Below are 17967 nucleotides of genomic sequence, written 5' to 3' on the forward strand. Positions count from 1 at the left end.
TGATGTGGCAAAGGGCTACGTTGTGGTTAATTATTTCAAGTTGTGAAATTCTAAATTCTCATTTGTGATGTACTGTATAATTGATGTTGAAAATACATTAAACATGCCTGGGCCTTTGCAGAAACATTTGTTGAACGTGAATTGAGAGTTTGTTGAAATGTTAGTGATTCCATTCATCTCTAATGTAAAACATTGTTTTGGGAAGACGTTTGAATCTTCCCCCTCATAAAAGATTTTGTGAGAAACACATATGTTAGAGAAAGACAAATAAAGAGAGAGAGAGGGGGATGACAAGAAGAACGGCCGATGCTGTGCTGTGGGACAGCTGAATATGATTATGTCTCTATGAGAAATTACTCTTATCAAATTCACTGTTTATTTTCTCACACCCACTCAGTCGTTTGGCCAATAGACATTCAAAGAGTCACACATTTATGACTGTCATTGGAGATGATGAAGTCTCTATTGTTAGATCTTTTTACTATTAAACTGTTAGCATCGTGACCTTTATCTTAGCCTTCGTGTATTGGGTCCATATTCATAAAGCGTCTTAGAGTAGGAGTGCTGATCTAGGATCAGGTCCCCGTTGCCCATATACAGTGGGGCAAAAAAGTATTTAGTCAGCCACCAATTGTGCAAGTTCTCCCACATAAAAAGATGAGAGAGGCCTGTAATTTTCATCATAGGTACACTTCAACTATGACAGACAAAATGAGAAAAAAAATCTTGAAAATCACATTGTAGGATTTTTTATGAATTTACTTGCAAATTATGGTGGAAAATAAGTATTTGGTCACCTACAAACAAGCAAGATTTCTGGCTCTCACAGACCTGTAACTTCTTCTTTAAGAGGCTCCTCTGTCCTCCACTCGTTCGTTACCTGTATTAATGGCACCTGTTTGAACTTATCAGTATAAAAGACACCTGTCCACAACCTCAAACAGTCACACTCCAAACTCCACTATGGCCAAGACCAAAGAGCTGTCAAAGGACACCAGAAACAAAATTGTAGACCTGCACCAGGCTGGGAAGACTGAATCTGCAATAGGTAAGCAGCTTGGTTTGAAGAAATCAACTGTGGGAGCAATTATTAGGAAATGGAAGACATACAAGACCACTGATAATCTCCCTCGATCTGGGGCTCCACGCAAGATCTCACCCCGTGGGCTCAAAATGATCACAAGAACGGTGAGCAAAAATCCCAGAACCACACGGGGGGACCTAGTGAATGACCTGCAGAGAGCTGGGACCAAAGTAACAAAGCCTACCATCATATAACAAACTATTGAATATAACAAACTATTGAGATAAACTTTTGTTATTGACCAAATACTTATTTTCCACCATAATTTGCAAATACATTCATTAAAAATCCTACAATGTGATTTTCTGCAGAATTCTTTTTATCATTTTGTCTGCCATAGTTGAAGTGTACCTATGATGAAACTGACAGGCCTCTCCCATCTTTTTAAGTGGGAGAACTTGCACAATTGGTGGCTGACTAAATACTTTTTTGCCCCACTGTAAATCTTATACATTGTGATCTAAAAGGACAAACTAATCCCAGCACTCCTACTCCGATACACTTTATGAATATGGGCACTGGTCCATTCATGTATAGGTGGGAATCATGAGAGTGAGCGCATACACACACACACACACACACACACACACACACACACACACACACACACACACACACACACACACAGCAAACAGTGTTAACTCGCCGAGCTGAAGGTTAGACGTTACTTCAGCAGCTTAACTACCGTCTGCTGTGTTCAGCTTTCAGACAAGGTTAAAACCACTCTCTGTGATCTACATCAACACCGTTATCAACTGTTCTTGGTGTGCGGAGTACTGCTGATGGACTTTATACATCCAGATTTACCTCATTATGTGTTTGTGTGTCTCTTTCTCTCTCTCCCTCGATCTCTCCACCTCTCTCTTTCTCATTCTCTCTTCCCCCCCCTCTCTCTCTCTCTCTCTCTCTCTCTCTCTCTCTTTCTCTCTCTCTCTCTTCCCCCCCCCCCCCCCCCCCCCCCCCCCCCCCCCCCTGCAGTAATCGAGACCCAGTCTCTGCAGGGTCATAGAGAGGAGCACAGTCTGGTCTCTCCCGGTTCCTACATCATCGGCAACACCACCGTGGACTACCAGAAAGGGACAGACAGACAGACGCTCAGGACACAAGGACCTCTGGGAGCCGATTACATCATCAAGGTGACACGAGGAAGAGGAGCTGATGGAAACGTCTACCTACATCATTCATGAGGGAAATGCATACCTACATCATCCAAGAGTCATTTCTCAATTTCTCTTATGATTCTGAAAGTCTTTTTTGTGTTCTTAGATGTTGTAATCTGAGTAACCATATCAATATTGTTTTTGTAAATTACCATTCTTTTACATCGTCAGAATACTGAACAGATTGATGACAATTTTGTAGAGAAAGCCCTTGCCAATACATACACATTGCATGTTAGTGAAGTATGCTGATTACACCCACAAGTCAGGTTGCGTCCCAAATCCCACCATATTCCCTTTGTAGTGCACTACCTTTGACATAGTGCACTTTTAAGTCATGTACTTCAGGGGATTGGGTTCCATTTGGGACACTACCTAAGCTCTCTCCCATGTCATTGAGGTTATCAAAGCATTGCACAAACATGACACGACTCCCATTTCTGTGGCAATAAAACACTGCGTGCCATGGCTCTCCTAATCATCATCATCATCGTTAGCATTATCTTCATCATGATCATCATAGTCTGAAAATCAGGCCCTGTGTGAATTCCATAGCAGATACTAGTATGTAGGCCTAGGCTGCCTGCTAAATGGCGCCCTTATCCCTTTCTAGTCCACAACTTTTAAAATGAGTGCACTATAAAGGTTAAAGGGTTCTGCTGTCTTTCACATGGAACCAATGACACAATGACATAACATAGGATTTGGACCGGCGCCTACAGCGCCAGCGACATAAATGACCTACACATTACCCACATCACAAATGTTTAGTTTATAAAATAACTTCTACTTTCATCTGATGTCAGCAAATCCTTGTTTATTCAATGTGATTATTAATGTTGAAATAATTCATTTAAGTAAAGGGATACTAGAAGGGAATGTGGTCCAAATGCTTGATTGCGAGACGTTCTTCTGATGAATGTTCTGCATGAAAATGAGGATTGGGCTGGTTCATGTTGGCACCCGAGTCTGTTCAGACATTGAGTCTTACGACTTTATACACTGAGTTCTAAGGCCAGTGACTGAGTTTGAGTCTTAAATCTCAATAATCTTTCTAAACATGTCTAGATCTCTAGACATCTTTAGATATGGATGTGTGAGTGCGTGCACGTGATTGTGTGAGTGTGCGTCTGTGTCCAACAGTGTGTGTTCTCTCCAGGTGAAATACGCTGCTCCGAAGGACACGATGGTCCAGTTCCTGTTCTATCAACCAATCAGGTACCAGTGGAGAGAGACTGACTTCTTCCCCTGCTCTGTCACTTGTGGAGGAGGTGAGACTGACCCCAGATCAGCTCTTAAAGAGACTGTTGTTGCTAGCTAACAGGGCCGAGCCTTTTGGGGACCCTAAGCTGTTACGGTGCGTGAATGAGGACCCAAAAGCGAATCAACTTAAACAGAGCTTCTTTAATTACCAAACATAGGTAGGCTCAGATGGACCGGCAGATTCCGACAGGACAGGACAAGGTTACAGCAAACATGACGGCAGTCTGGTTCAGGCATGAATGACACAAACAAACAAGAATCCGACAAGGACAGGAGCAGAAACAGAGAGAGATATAGGGACCTAATCAGAGGGAAAAAAGGGAACAGGTGGGGAACGGGGTGAATGGGTAGTTAGAGGAGACAAGGGACAGCTGGGGGAAAGCGGGGGAGAAAAGGTAACCTAACACGACCAGCAGAGGGAGACAGGGTGAAGGGAAAGGACAGAGACAAGACAACATGACAGTACATGACAGTACCCCCCCACTCACCGAGCGCCTCCTGGCGCACTCGAGGAGGAAACCTGGCGGCAACGGAGGAAATCATCAATCAGCGCACGGTCCAGCACGTCCCGAGAGGGAACCCAACTCCTCTCCTCAGGACCGTACCCCTCCCAGTCAACTAGGTACTGATGACCACGGCCCCGAGGACGCATGTCCAAGATTTTACGGACCCTGTAGATAGGTGCGCCCTCGACAAGGATGGGGGGGGGGGGGGGGGAAGACGAGCGGGGGCGCGAAGAACGGGCTTAACACAGGAGACATGGAAGACCGGGTGGACGCGACGAAGATATCGCGGAAGAAGAAGTCGCACTGCGACAGGATTAATGACCTGAGAGATACGGAATGGACCAATGAACCGCGGGGTCAACTTGCGAGAAGCCGTCTTAAGGGGAAGGTTCTGAGTGGAGAGCCAAACTCTCTGACCGCGACAATATCTAGGGCTCTTCGTTCTACGCTTATTAGCAGCTCTCACAGTCTGCGCCATATAACGGCAAAGTGCAGACCTGACCCTCTTCCAGGTGCGCTCGCAACGTTGGACAAAAGCCTGAGCGGAGGGGACGCTGGACTCGGCGAACTGAGATGAGAACAACGGAGGCTGGTACCCGAGGCTACTCTGAAAAGGAGATAGCCCGGTCGCAGACGAAGGAAGCGAGTTGTGGGCGTATTCTGCCCAGGGGAGCTGTTCTGACCAAGACGCAGGGTTGCGAAAAGAAAGACTGCGTAAGATGCGACCAATAGTCTGATTGGCCCGTTCTGCTTGACCGTTAGACTGGGGGTGAAAGCCGGAAGAGAGACTGACGGAAGCCCCAATCAAACGGCAAAACTCCCTCCAAAATTGAGACGTGAATTGCGGACCTCTGTCCGAAACGACGTCTGACGGAAGGCCATGAATTCTGAAAACATTCTCGATGATGATTTGTGCCGTCTCTTTAGCAGAAGGAAGCTTAGCAAGGGGAATGAAATGAGCCGCCTTAGAGAACCTATCGACAACCGTAAGAATAACAGTCTTCCCCGCTGACGAAGGCAGTCCGGTGACAAAATCTAAGGCGATGTGAGACCACGGTCGAGAGGGAATAGGAAGCGGCCTGAGACGGCCGGCAGGAGGAGAGTTACCGGACTTAGTCTGCGCGCAGACCGAACAAGCAGCCACGAAACGACGCGTGTCATGCTCCCGGGTGGGCCACCAGAAACGCTGGCGAATGGAAGCAAGCGTACCCCGAACGCCAGGGTGGCCGGCTAACTTGGCAGAGTGAGCCCACTGAAGAACGGCCAGACGAGTAGGAACGGGAACGAAAAGAAGGTTCCTAGGACAAGCGCGCGGCGACGGAGTTTGAGTGAGTGCTTGCTTTACCTGCCTCTCAATTCCCCAGACAGTCAACCCGACAACACGCCCCTCAGGGAGAATCCCCTCGGGGTCAGTGGAGGCTACTGAAGAACTGAAGAGACGAGACAAAGCATCAGGCTTGGTGTTCTTAGAGCCCGGACGATAAGAAATCACGAACTCGAAACGAGCGAAAAACAGCGCCCAACGCGCCTGACGCGCATTAAGTCGTTTGGCAGAACGGATGTACTCAAGGTTCCTATGGTCAGTCCAAACGACAAAAGGAACGGTCGCCCCCTCCAACCACTGTCGCCATTCGCCTAGGGCTAACCGGATGGCGAGCAGTTCGCGGTTACCCACATCATAGTTACGTTGCGACGGCGACAGGCGATGAGAAAAATACGCGCATGGGTGGACCTTGTCGTCAGAGAGGGAGCGCTGAGAAAGGATGGCTCCCACTCCCACCTCTGACGCGTCAACCTCGACAACGAACTGTCTAGAGACGTCAGGTGTAACAAGGATAGGAGCGGATGTAAAACGATTCTTGAGGAGATCAAAAGCTCCCTGGGCGGAAACGGACCACTTAAAGCACGTCTTGACAGAAGTAAGGGCTGTGAGAGGAGCTGCCACCTGACCGAAATTACGGATGAAACGACGATAGAAGTTCGCGAAGCCGAGAAAGCGCTGCAGCTTGACGCGTGACTTAGGGACGGGCCAATCAATGACAGCTTGGACCTTAGCGGGATCCATCTTAATGCCTTCAGCGGAAATAACAGAACCGAGAAATGTGACGGAGGAGGCATGAAAAGTGCACTTCTCAGCCTTCACAAAAAGACAATTCTCTAAAAGGCGCTGGAGGACACGTCGAACGTGCTGAACATGAATCTGGAGTGACGGTGAAAAAATCAGGATATCGTCAAGGTAAACGAAAACAAAGATGTTCAGCATGTCTCTCAGGACATCATTGACTAATGCCTGAAAGACAGCTGGAGCGTTAGCGAGGCCGAAAGGAAGAACCCGGTATTCAAAGTGCCCTAACGGAGTGTTAAACGCCGTCTTCCACTCGTCCCCCTCCCTGATGCGCACGAGATGGTAAGCGTTACGAAGGTCCAACTTAGTGAAAAACCTGGCTCCCTGCAGGATCTCGAAGGCTGAAGACATAAGAGGAAGCGGATAACGATTCTTCACTGTTATGTCATTCAGCCCTCGATAATCTATGCAGGGGCGCAGAGACCCGTCCTTCTTCTTGACAAAAAAAACCCCCGCTCCGGCGGGAGAGGAGGAGGGGACTATGGTACCGGCGTCAAGAGCTACAGACAAATAATCTTCGAGAGCCTTACGTTCGGGAGCCGACAGAGAGTATAGTCTACCCCGGGGGGGGGTGGTTCCCGGAAGGAGATCAATACTACAATCATACGACCGGTGTGGAGGAAGAGAGGTGGCCCTGGACCGACTGAACACCGTGCGCAGATCGTGATATTCCTCCGGCACCCCTGTCAAATCACCAGGCTCCTCCTGTGAAGAAGAGACAGAGGAAACAGGAGGGATAGCAGACATTAAACATTTCACATGACAAGAGACGTTCCAGGAGAGGATAGAATTACTAGACCAATTAATGGAAGGATTATGACAAACTAGCCAGGGATGGCCCAAAACAACAGGTGTAAAAGGTGAACGAAAAATTAAAAAAGAAATGGTTTCACTATGATTACCAGAAACAGTGAGGGTTAAAGGTAGCGTCTCACGCTGAATCCTGGGGAGAGGACTACCATCCAGGGCGAACAAGGCCGTGGGCTCCTTTAACTGTCTGAGAGGAATGTCATGTTCCCGAGCCCAGGTCTCGTCCATAAAACAGCCCTCCGCCCCAGAGTCTATTAAGGCACTGCAGGAAGCTGACGAACCGGTCCAGCGTAGATGGACCGACAAGGTAGTGCAGGATCTTGAAGGAGAGACAGGAGTAGTAGCGCTCACCAGTAGCCCTCCGCTTACTGACGAGCTCTGGCCTTTTACTGGACATGAAGTGACAAAATGACCAGCGGAACCGCAATAGAGACAGAGGCGGTTGGTGATTCTCCGTTCCCTCTCCTTAGTCGAGATGCGGATACCTCCCAGCTGCATGGGCTCAGCACCCGAGCCGGCAGAGGAAGATGGTAGTGATGCGGAGAGGGAGGCGACGGAGAGCGCAAGCTCCTTTCCACGAGCTCGGTGACGAAGATCAACCCGTCGCTCAATGCGAATAGCGAGTTCAATCAAGGAATCCACGCTGGAAGGAACCTCCCGGGAGAGAATCTCATCCTTTACCTCTGCGCGGAAACCCTCCAGAAGACGAGCGAGCAAGGCCGGCTCGTTCCAGCCACTGGAGACAGCAAGAGTGCGAAACTCAATAGAGTAGTCTGTTATGGATCGATTGCCTTGACATAGGGAAGACAGGGCCCTGGAAGCCTCCTCCCCAAAAACAGATCGATCAAAAACCCGTATCATCTCCTCCTTAAAGTCTTGATACTGGTTAGTACACTCAGCCCTTGCCTCCCAGATTGCCGTGCCCCACTCACGAGCCCGTCCAATAAGGAGAGATATGACGTAGGCGACACGAGCAGTGCTCCTGGAGTAAGTGTTGGGCTGGAGAGAAAACACAATATCACACTGGGTGAGGAACGAGCGGCATTCAGTGGGCTCCCCAGAGTAACACGGCGGGTTATTGATTCTGGGCTCCGGAGATTCGAAAGCCCTGGAAGTGGCCGGTGGATCGAGGCGGAGATGGTGAACCTGTTCTGTGAGGTTGGAGACTTGGGTGGCCAGGGTCTCAACGGCATGTCGAGCAGCAGACAATTCCTGCTTGTGTCTGCCTAGCATCGCTCCCTGGATCTCGACGGCTGAGTGGAGAGGATCCGAAGTCGCTGGGTCCATTCTTGGTCGGATTCTTCTGTTACGGTGCGTGAATGAGGACCCAAAAGCGAATCAACTTAAACAGAGCTTCTTTAATTACCAAACATAGGTAGGCTCAGATGGACCGGCAGATTCCGACAGGACAGGACAAGGTTACAGCAAACATGACGGCAGTCTGGTTCAGGCATGAATGACACAAACAAACAAGAATCCGACAAGGACAGGAGCAGAAACAGAGAGAGATATAGGGACCTAATCAGAGGGAAAAAAGGGAACAGGTGGGGAACGGGGTGAATGGGTAGTTAGAGGAGACAAGGGACAGCTGGGGGAAAGCGGGGGAGAAAAGGTAACCTAACACGACCAGCAGAGGGAGACAGGGTGAAGGGAAAGGACAGAGACAAGACAACATGACAGTACATGACATAAGCGATCAAAAACCTGTGTGGTGAAAACATTTTAGCATTTTAGCTGTCTTGGGGGTGGAGAGAAAAATGTGCAAATCATTTCAATTAAATGTAAAATGTTTTGCCATGGCGTTCAGGTAGTTATTGAAGTTTTAAAACACATTTCATGCAATTCTACTCATTACTACAACTTATTTACTAAGCAATGTAAAACATTTGATCTGACATGGGTTAATTGAGTGACTTGCATAACAAGTGGAAAACTTCTGATGCACTACCACATTTTGAAATGGAAACTTGTGTATTCTACTATTCTAACTCTCAATAGTAAATTGGGATCCAACTGAGTTCCTAGCAGCCGTGGGGCCCTAAGCGGCTGCTTATGTTGCTTATTGGCTGTGCCAGCACTGAAGATTTATGACTGAACCCAGATCAGCTCTTATAGAGACTGTTGAAGCCAGCTATTAGCTGAAGCATTATGACTGAACCCAGATCCTTCTTATAGAGACTGTTCTTGTTGCCAGCAACAGCTTTGCCTGAACCCGGACCAGCTCTTATAGAGACTGTTGAAGCCTACTATTAGTTCAAGCTTTATGACTGAACCCGGACCAGCTCTTATAGAGACTGTTGAAGCCTACTATTAGTTAAAGCCTTATGCCTGAACCCATATCAGCTCTTATAGGTGTCAAAGCTGGAGAGACATTGATGAGGCTTGAGATATGATTGAGCAAAACGTTAGCCCAGCATTAACCAAACGTTTATCCAATGTTTTCCATTTCATACATTCAATTTATATTTTGGTTACATTTGGTTGCTGTATTATGAGGCAATGCATCCGATTATGAAGGACCCAACGTGTCTGTGTTTTAGTGCTTTCGTTTCATGTTTCTTCCCAAAACAGACATTGAGACAAACATTTGAATGGCCCAAAATGAACCCATTGCCCACCAAATGTTAGTCCGATGTTTGCTTTCGATCCTATTCATTGCTGACCTTGATTGTTTCTGCCTATTGCCAGGTTACCAGCTGAACTCAGCAGAGTGCACAGACATCAGGTCCAGTCAGGTGTTACCAGAGCACCACTGTAACAGCTACCCTGAGAACACCAAACCCACGCCCAAACTCAAGGAGTGCAACATGGACCTCTGTCCTGAGAGGCATGTACATGTACCAATCACAATGGTTGCCCTATGGGCCCTGGTCAAAAGCAGTGCACCATGTCAAATTGGGAGCCATTTGGGACATACCCTATTCTGTTTCCAGTCGTGGTTGTGCATGTGAAGGCTGTATAGGAAACATGGTTCCTCTGAATGGTCATGGTGACATGGCGTTGTCTTCCTCTTTCTATTCTCTAGTGATGGCTTCATAGAGGTGATGCCTTATGACCACTTTCAGCCTCTGCCACGGTGAGTGACCATCATAGTCTATCACAGAGCCTGTACCCTGTAGTACCCTGGACAGGACACTAGTCTATCACAGGGCCTGTACTACTGTAGTACACCCCATGGACAGGACACTAGTCTATCACAGAGCCTGTACCCTGTAGTACCCTGGACAGGACACTAGTCTATCACAGGGCCTGTACTACTGAAGTACCCTGGACAGGACACTAGTCTATCACAGAGCCTGTACTACTGTAGTACCCTGGACAGGACACTAGTCTATCACAGAGCCTGTACTACTGTAGTACACCCCCTGGACAGGACACTAGTCTATCACAGAGCCTGTACCCTGTAGTACCCTGGACAGGACACTAGTCTATCACAGGGCCTGTACTACTGAAGTACCCTGGACAGGACACTAGTCTATCACAGGGCCTGTACTACTGTAGTACACCCCCTGGACAGGACACTAGTCTGTCACAGGGCCTGTACTACTGTAGTACCCTGGACAGGACACTAGTCTATCACAGGGCCTGTACTACTGTAGTACACCCCCTGGACAGGACACTAGTCTATCACAGGGCCTGTACTACTGTAGTACCCTGGACAGGACACTAGTCTATCACAGGGCCTGTACTACTGTAGTACACCCCCTGGACAGGACACTAGTCTATCACAGGGCCTGTACTACTGTAGTACCCTGGACAGGACACTAGTCTATCACAGGGCCTGTACTACTGTAGTACACCCCCTGGACAGGACACTCGTCTATCACAGAGCCTGTACTATTGTAGTACACCCCCTGGACAGGACACTAGTCTATCACAGAGCCTGTACTACTGTAGTACACCCCCTGGACAGGACACTAGTCTATCACAGAGCCTGTACTATTGTAGTACCCTGGACAGGACAGTAGTCTATCACAGGGCCTGTACTACTGTAGTACACCCCCTGGACAGGACACTCGTCTATCACAGAACCTGTAATACTGTAGTACTATGACATTATTATTACTGTCAGTAACAGAGAGGACATGTCAAACATGCTCTTCTGAGCATATATATTCTTCCTACATAGCATAGTTATGCCTATGCTATGTCACTGAATTAGGTGTCACAGATAGTCACAAACATGTTATAGCTCTGTGTTAGCTAGTCCTATGCTATGCTATGTCATATCAAATCAAATGTATTTATATAACCCTTCTTACATCAGTTGATATATCAAAGTGCTGTACAGAAACCCAGCCTAAAACCCCAAACAGCAAGCAATGCAGGTGTAGAAGCACGGTGGCTAGGAAAAACTCCCTAGAAAGGCCAAAACCTAGGAAGAAACCTAGAGAGGAACCAGGCTATGAGGGGTGGCCAGTCCTCTTCTGGCTGTGCCGGGTGGAGATCATAACAGAACATGACCAAGATGTTCAAATGTTCCTAAATTACCAGCATGGTCAAATAATAATCACAGTAGTTGTCGAGGGTGCAACAAGTCAGCACCTCAGGAGTAAATGTCAGTTGGCTTTTCATAGCCGATCATTAAGAGTATCTCTACCGCTCCTGCTGTCTCTAGAGAGTTGAAAACAGCAGGTGTGGGACAGGTAGCACGCCCAGTGAACAGGTCAGGGTTCCATAGCCACAGGCAGAACAGTTGAAACTGGAGCAGCAGCACGACCAGGTGGACTGGGGACAGCAAGGAGTCATCATGCCAGGTAGTCTTGAGGCATGGTCCTAGGACTCACGTCCTCTGGGAGAGAGAAAGAAAGAAAGAAAGAAAGAAAGAAAGAAAGAAAGAAAGAAAGAAAGAAAGAAAGAAAGAAAGAAAGAGAGAGAGAATTAGAGAAAGCATACTTAAATTCACACAGGACACCGGATAAGACAGGAGAAATACTCCAGATATAACAGACTGGCCCTAGCCCCCGGACACATAAACTACTGCAGCATAAATACTGGAGGCTGAGACAGGAGGGGTCAGGAGACACTGTGGCCCCATCCAAGGACACCCCCGGACAGGGCCAAACAGGCAGGATATAACCCCACCCACTTTGCCAAAGCACAGCCCCCACACCACTAAAGGGATATCTTCAACCACCAACTTACCATCCTGAGACAAGGCCGAGTATAGCCCACAAAGATCTCCGCCACGGCACACCAAAAGGGGGGGCGCCAATCCAGCCCCTGTAATAGGGTTAGAGGCAGAGAATCCCAGTGGAGAGAGGGGAGTCGGCCAGGCAGAGACGGCAAGGACGGTTCGTTGCTCCAGAGCCTTTCTGTTCACCTTCCCACTCCTGGGCCAGACTACACTCACTCATATGACCCACTGAAGAGATAAGTCTTCAGTAAAGACTTAAAGGTTGAGACCGAGTCTGCGTCTCTCACATAAAAATGGAGCTCTATAGGACAAAGCCCTGCCTCCAGCTGTTTGCTTAGAAATTCTAGGGACAATTAGGAGGCCTGCGTCTTGTGACCGTAGCGTACGTGTAGGTATGTACGGCAGGACCAAATCGGAAAGATAGGTAGGAGTAAGCCCATGTAATGCTTTGTAGGTTAGCAGTAAAACCTTGAAATCAGCCCTTGCCTTAACAGGAAGCCAGTGTAGGGAGGCTAGCACTGGAGTAATATGATCACATGTTTTGGTGCTAGTCAGGATTCTAGCAGCCGACAGATAAGATCTAAACCAGGGCAGAACTTGTCCGTGTAGACCAATTTGGGTTTCCAATCTCTCCAAAAGAATGTGGTGATCGATGTTATCAAAAGCAGTACTAAGGTCTAAGAGCACGAGGACAGATGCAGAGCCTCGGTCTGACGCCATTAAAAGGTAATTTACCACCTTCACAAGTGCAGTCTCAGTGCTATGATGGGGTCTAAAACCAGACTGAAGCATTTCATATACATTGTTTGTCTTCAGGAAGGCAGTGAGTTGCTGCGAAACAGCTTTTTCAAAAAAAATTGAGAGGAATGGAAGATTCGATATAGGCTGATAGTTTTTTATATTTTCTGGGTCAAGGTTTGGCTTTTTCAAGAGAGACTTTATTACTGCCACTTTTAGTGAGTGGTACACATCCGGTGGATAGAGAGCCGTTTATTATGTTCAACATAGGAGGACCAAGCACAGGAAGCAGCTCTTTCAGTAGTTTAGTTGGAATAGGGTCCAGGACGTATGCAATATCTCTGTCACTGTTTAAAGCATCATAAAGAGTTATACACATCTTATTGCTGTTTTTCCCCAGGTGGGAGCAGGGTCCCTGGACGGAGTGTTCAGTGTCGTGTGGAGAGAGCGGCGGGCTGCAGGAGCGCAGCGTGGTGTGTGTTGAGGACGACGCCCACGGACAGATCACTCAGGTGGAGGAGTGGAAGTGCACACACTCCCCTCGGCCAATCACGCAGCAGAGCTGCAACAGCTTCACCTGCCCACAGTGGGTTGCCATGGAGTGGTCTCAGGTGAGCTACCAAGTGAAAACATCTAATCAATTATTGATCGCATTCACAGTTTAGCAGGTGTTATAGTGGGTGCAGTGAAATGCTTATGTTACTAGCTTCTAACAATGCAGTAAAATGTCAAACAATTAAAATGTTTAAAAAATATAATAATAATAAAGTATGGCGGGATGAATCTGATTACCCAAATAGCACTGCAGCAGTAATCAAATGCAATCTATATGTATGTAAACCAGGATCATTTACACAAGATCAGCTAATAATTCTATGTATATGTATAGCAGTAGATATTTTAGAGTAATCTCTGTCAAAAATCCAGTATATAAATAAAGATGAAGTGTCTATTAACAGGGTAGCTAAAATTCAGTGTACAGTAATATAAATAATATGATACACTATTTACAGTATTTACCAGTGTTTCAATGTCTCTATAGCATAAGACAGCAGTGTTGGCTGTGTGTGTCTGAGTATGAGTGTGTGTGTATGTCTGTGTGTTTGTGAGTATGAGGTGTGTGTGGGTGTGTCTGATGATCTGATGGTCTGGTAATATAAGCTGTTCAACAGTCTGATGGTCTGGTGATAGAAGCTGTTCAACAGTCTGATGGTAATAGAAGCTGTTCAACAGTCTGATGGTCTGGTGATAGATGCTGTTCAACAGTCTGATGGTCTGGTGATATAAGCTGTTCAACAGTCTGATGGTCTGGTGATAGAAGCTGTTCAACAGTCTGATGGTCTGGTGATAGAAGCTGTTCAACAGTCTGATGGTCTGGTGATAGAAGCTGTTCAACAGTCTGATGGTCTGGTGATAGAAGCTGTTCAACAGTCTGATGGTCTGGTAATAGAAGCTGTTCAACAGTCTGATGGTCTGGTGATAGAAGCTGTTCAACAGTCTGATGGTCTGGTAATAGAAGCTGTTCAACAGTCTGATGGTCTGGTGATAGAAGCTGTTCAACAGTCTGATGGTCTGGTAATAGAAGCTGTTCAACAGTCTGATGGTCTGGTGATTGAAGCTGTTCAACAGTCTGATGGTAATAGAAGCTGTTCAACAGTCTGATGGTCTGGTGATAGAAGCTGTTCAACAGTCTGATGGTCTGGTAATAGAAGCTGTTCAACAGTCTGATGGTCTGGTGATAGATGCTGTTCAACAGTCTGATGGTCTGGTGATAGAAGCTGTTCAACAGTCTGATGGTCTGGTGATAGAAGCTGTTCAACAGTCTGATGGTCTGGTAATAGAAGCTGTTCAACAGTCTGATGGTAATAGAAGCTGTTCAACAGTCTGATGGTCTGGTAATAGAAGCTGTTCAACAGTCTGATGGTCTGGTGATAGATGCTGTTCAACAGTCTGATGGTCTGGTGATAGAAGCTGTTCAACAGTCTGATGTTCTGGTGATTGAAGCTGTTCAACAGTCTGATGGTCTGGTGATAGAAGCTGTTCAACAGTCTGATGGTCTGGTAATAGAAGCTGTTCAACAGTCTGATGGTCTGGTGATAGAAGCTGTTCAACTGTCTGGTCTGGTGATAGAAGCTGTTCAACAGTCTGATGGTCTGGTAATAGAAGCTGTTCAACAGTCTGATGGTCTGGTAATAGAAGCTGTTCAACAGTCTGATGGTCTGGTGATAGAAGCTGTTCAACAGTCTGATGGTCTGGTAATAGAAGCTGTTCAACAGTCTGATGGTAATAGAAGCTGTTCAACAGTCTGATGGTCTGGTGATAGAAGCTGTTCAACAGTCTGATGGTCTGGTGATAGAAGCTGTTCAACAGTCTGATGGTCTGGTAATAGAAGCTGTTCAACAGTCTGATGGTCTGGTGATAGAAGCTGTTCAACTGTCTGGTCTGGTGATAGAAGCTGTTCAACAGTCTGATGGTCTGGTAATAGAAGCTGTTCAACAGTCTGATGGTCTGGTAATAGAAGCTGTTCAACAGTCTGATGGTCTGGTGATAGAAGCTGTTCAACAGTCTGATGGTCTGGTAATAGAAGCTGTTCAACAGTCTGATGGTAATAGAAGCTGTTCAACAGTCTGATGGTCTGGTGATAGAAGCTGTTCAACAGTCTGATGGTCTGGTGATAGAAGCTGTTCAACAGTCTGATGGTCTGGTGATATAAGCTGTTCAACAGTCTGATGGTCTGGTAATAGAAGCTGTTCAACAGTCTGATGGTCTGGTGATAGAAGCTGTTCAACAGTCTGATGGTCTGGTGATAGAAGCTGTTCAACAGTCTGATGGTAATAGAAGCTGTTCAACAGTCTGATGGTCTGGTAATAGAAGCTGTTCAACAGTCTGTTGGTCTGGTGATAGAAGCTGGTTTTTAGTCTCTTGGTCTTAGCTGTCATGCACCTGTACTGACTCCGTCTGTCAGACAGTAGCCATCCTTGGCTCAGGTGGATTGGGTCCTTAATGATCTTCTTGGCCTTCCATTGACACCGAACGCTGTAGTTGTCCTGGAGGGAAGGCAGCTGCCTTCACCTCCCTCTGAAGAGCCTTGCGTTTGAGTGCGGAGCAGCTGCCTTTACTTCCCTCTGAAGAGCCTTGCGTTTGAGTGCGGAGCAGTTGCCGTATCAGGTAGCGATGCAGCCCGACAGAATGCACTCAATGGTGCATCTGTAGATGTTTGTGATGGTCTTACACGGAACCTAAACCGGCTTACACGGAACCCAAATAGCGCCATCGTGCGCTATTGTGAATAATTTTATTTTGTCTCCCTACACCAAACCCGATCACGACACGCAGGTTAAAATATCAAAACAACTCTGAACCAATGACATTAATTTGGGTTTAGGTCGAAAAGCATTAAACATGTATGGCAATTTAGATAGTTAGCTTGCACTTGCTAGCTAATTTGTCCTATTTAGTTAGCTTGCTGTTGCTAGCTAATTTGTCCTGGGATATATACATTGAGTTGTTATTTTACCTGAAATGCACAAGGACCTCTACTCCGACAATTAATCCACATATAGAACGGCCAACCGAATCGTTTCTAGTCATCTCTCCTCCTTCCAGGCTTTTTCATCTTTGAACTTATATGGTGATGGCATCTACACTTTCATAGTATTACCACAACAACCGGCAAACCAGTTTCTTTTTTCAATCACTCACATGGGTCTAACCAATGAGGAGATGGCATGTGGGTACCTGCTTCTATAAACCAATGAGTAGATGGGAGAGGCAGGACTTGCAGCGCGATCTGCATCAGAAATAGAAAGGAGTTCTATTTTAGCCCTTGGCATCGCAGACAGTTGTTGGCGTGCGCGAGCAGTGTGGCTGCAATAACTGAATAACATGGATTTCTACATTTATTTTGCGTCGCTCACGCACGTGACGTGTCCGGTCTGGTCAGCATGTTAGGGGCCACGTCAAATTTATTCAGCCGCCTGAGGTTGTAGAGGCGCCTTCTTCATCATGATGTCGGTGTGGCAAGACCATTTCAGGTCCTCAGTGATGTGCACACAGAAGAACTTGAAGCCACTGCCTCTGTTAATTGGCTACAAGCCTCTGTAAACTGGCTATGAAGCCTCTATGAACTGGCTATGAATCCTATATGAACTGGCTGTATGTGGTAAGAACAGGAGCTTATGTGCATATACTGTAACATATACAATTTATATAAAGTCAGTATTACGTTTATATAAACTGGTGGTTGATTATAGTGTGCTATTGTAACTGTGTGTGTGTGTGTGTGTGTGTGTGTGTGTGTGTGTGTGTGTGTGTGTGTGTGTGTGTGTGTGTGTGTGTGTGTGTGTGTGTGTTTTGTAGTGCACAGTGACGTGTGGCCGTGGGTTGCGGTACAGAGTGGTCCTGTGTATTGACCACAGGGGACAGCACACTGGTGGCTGTAACACATCCCTCAAACCACATATCAAAGAAGACTGCCTGGTACCTGTCGCATGCCACAAACCCAGAGGTACGGTATCCACTGTGTCTGTATTTATGTGTGTGTGTGTCCCTGTCTACATACAACTAGTACTGTCAGCCTCCCCCTGTCTACATACAGCTAATACTGTCAGCCTCCCCCTGTCTACATACAACTAGTACTGTCAGCCTCCCCCTGTCTACATACAGCTAATACTGTCAGCCTCCCCTGTCTACATACAACTAGTACTGTCAGCCTCCCCCTGTCTACATACAGCTAATACTGTCAGCCTCCCCTGTCTACATACAACTAGTACTGTCAGCCTCCCCCTGTCTACATACAGCTAATACTGTCAGCCTCCCCTGTCTACATACAGCTAATACTGTCAACCTCCCCCTGTCGACATACAGCTAGTACTGACAGCGTCCCCCTATCCACATACAGCTAAGACTGTCAGCCTCCCCCTATCCACATACAGCTAATACTGTCAGCCTCCCCTGTCTACATACAACTAGTACTGTCAGCCTCCCCCTGTCTACATACAGCTAGTACTGACAGCGTCCCCCTATCCACATACAGCTAAGACTGTCAGCCTCCCCCTATCCACATACAGCTAAGACTGTCAACCTCCCCCTGTCTACATACAGCTAATACTGTCAGCCTCCCCTGTCTACATACAACTAGTACT

General features: G+C 46.9%; 1 protein-coding gene across 3 annotated transcripts in view; it reads left to right on the forward strand.

The window, feature by feature from the left end:
- The window catches only part of LOC110506865 (ADAMTS-like protein 3), a 249991-nt gene that overhangs the window by 139153 nt on the left and 92871 nt on the right, over positions 1–17967 (forward strand). For all 3 annotated transcript variants that reach the window (XM_036981198.1, XM_036981199.1, XM_036981200.1), the window contains exons 9-14: positions 2063–2220; positions 3404–3515; positions 9637–9775; positions 9974–10024; positions 13224–13434; positions 17183–17330. In XM_036981198.1, the coding sequence (XP_036837093.1) occupies positions 2063–2220; positions 3404–3515; positions 9637–9775; positions 9974–10024; positions 13224–13434; positions 17183–17330 (819 nt within the window). The remainder of the gene's footprint in view (positions 1–2062; positions 2221–3403; positions 3516–9636; positions 9776–9973; positions 10025–13223; positions 13435–17182; positions 17331–17967) is intronic.

This window comes from Oncorhynchus mykiss, chromosome 6 (assembly GCF_013265735.2).
Source record: "Oncorhynchus mykiss isolate Arlee chromosome 6, USDA_OmykA_1.1, whole genome shotgun sequence".
NCBI lineage: Eukaryota > Metazoa > Chordata > Actinopteri > Salmoniformes > Salmonidae > Oncorhynchus > Oncorhynchus mykiss.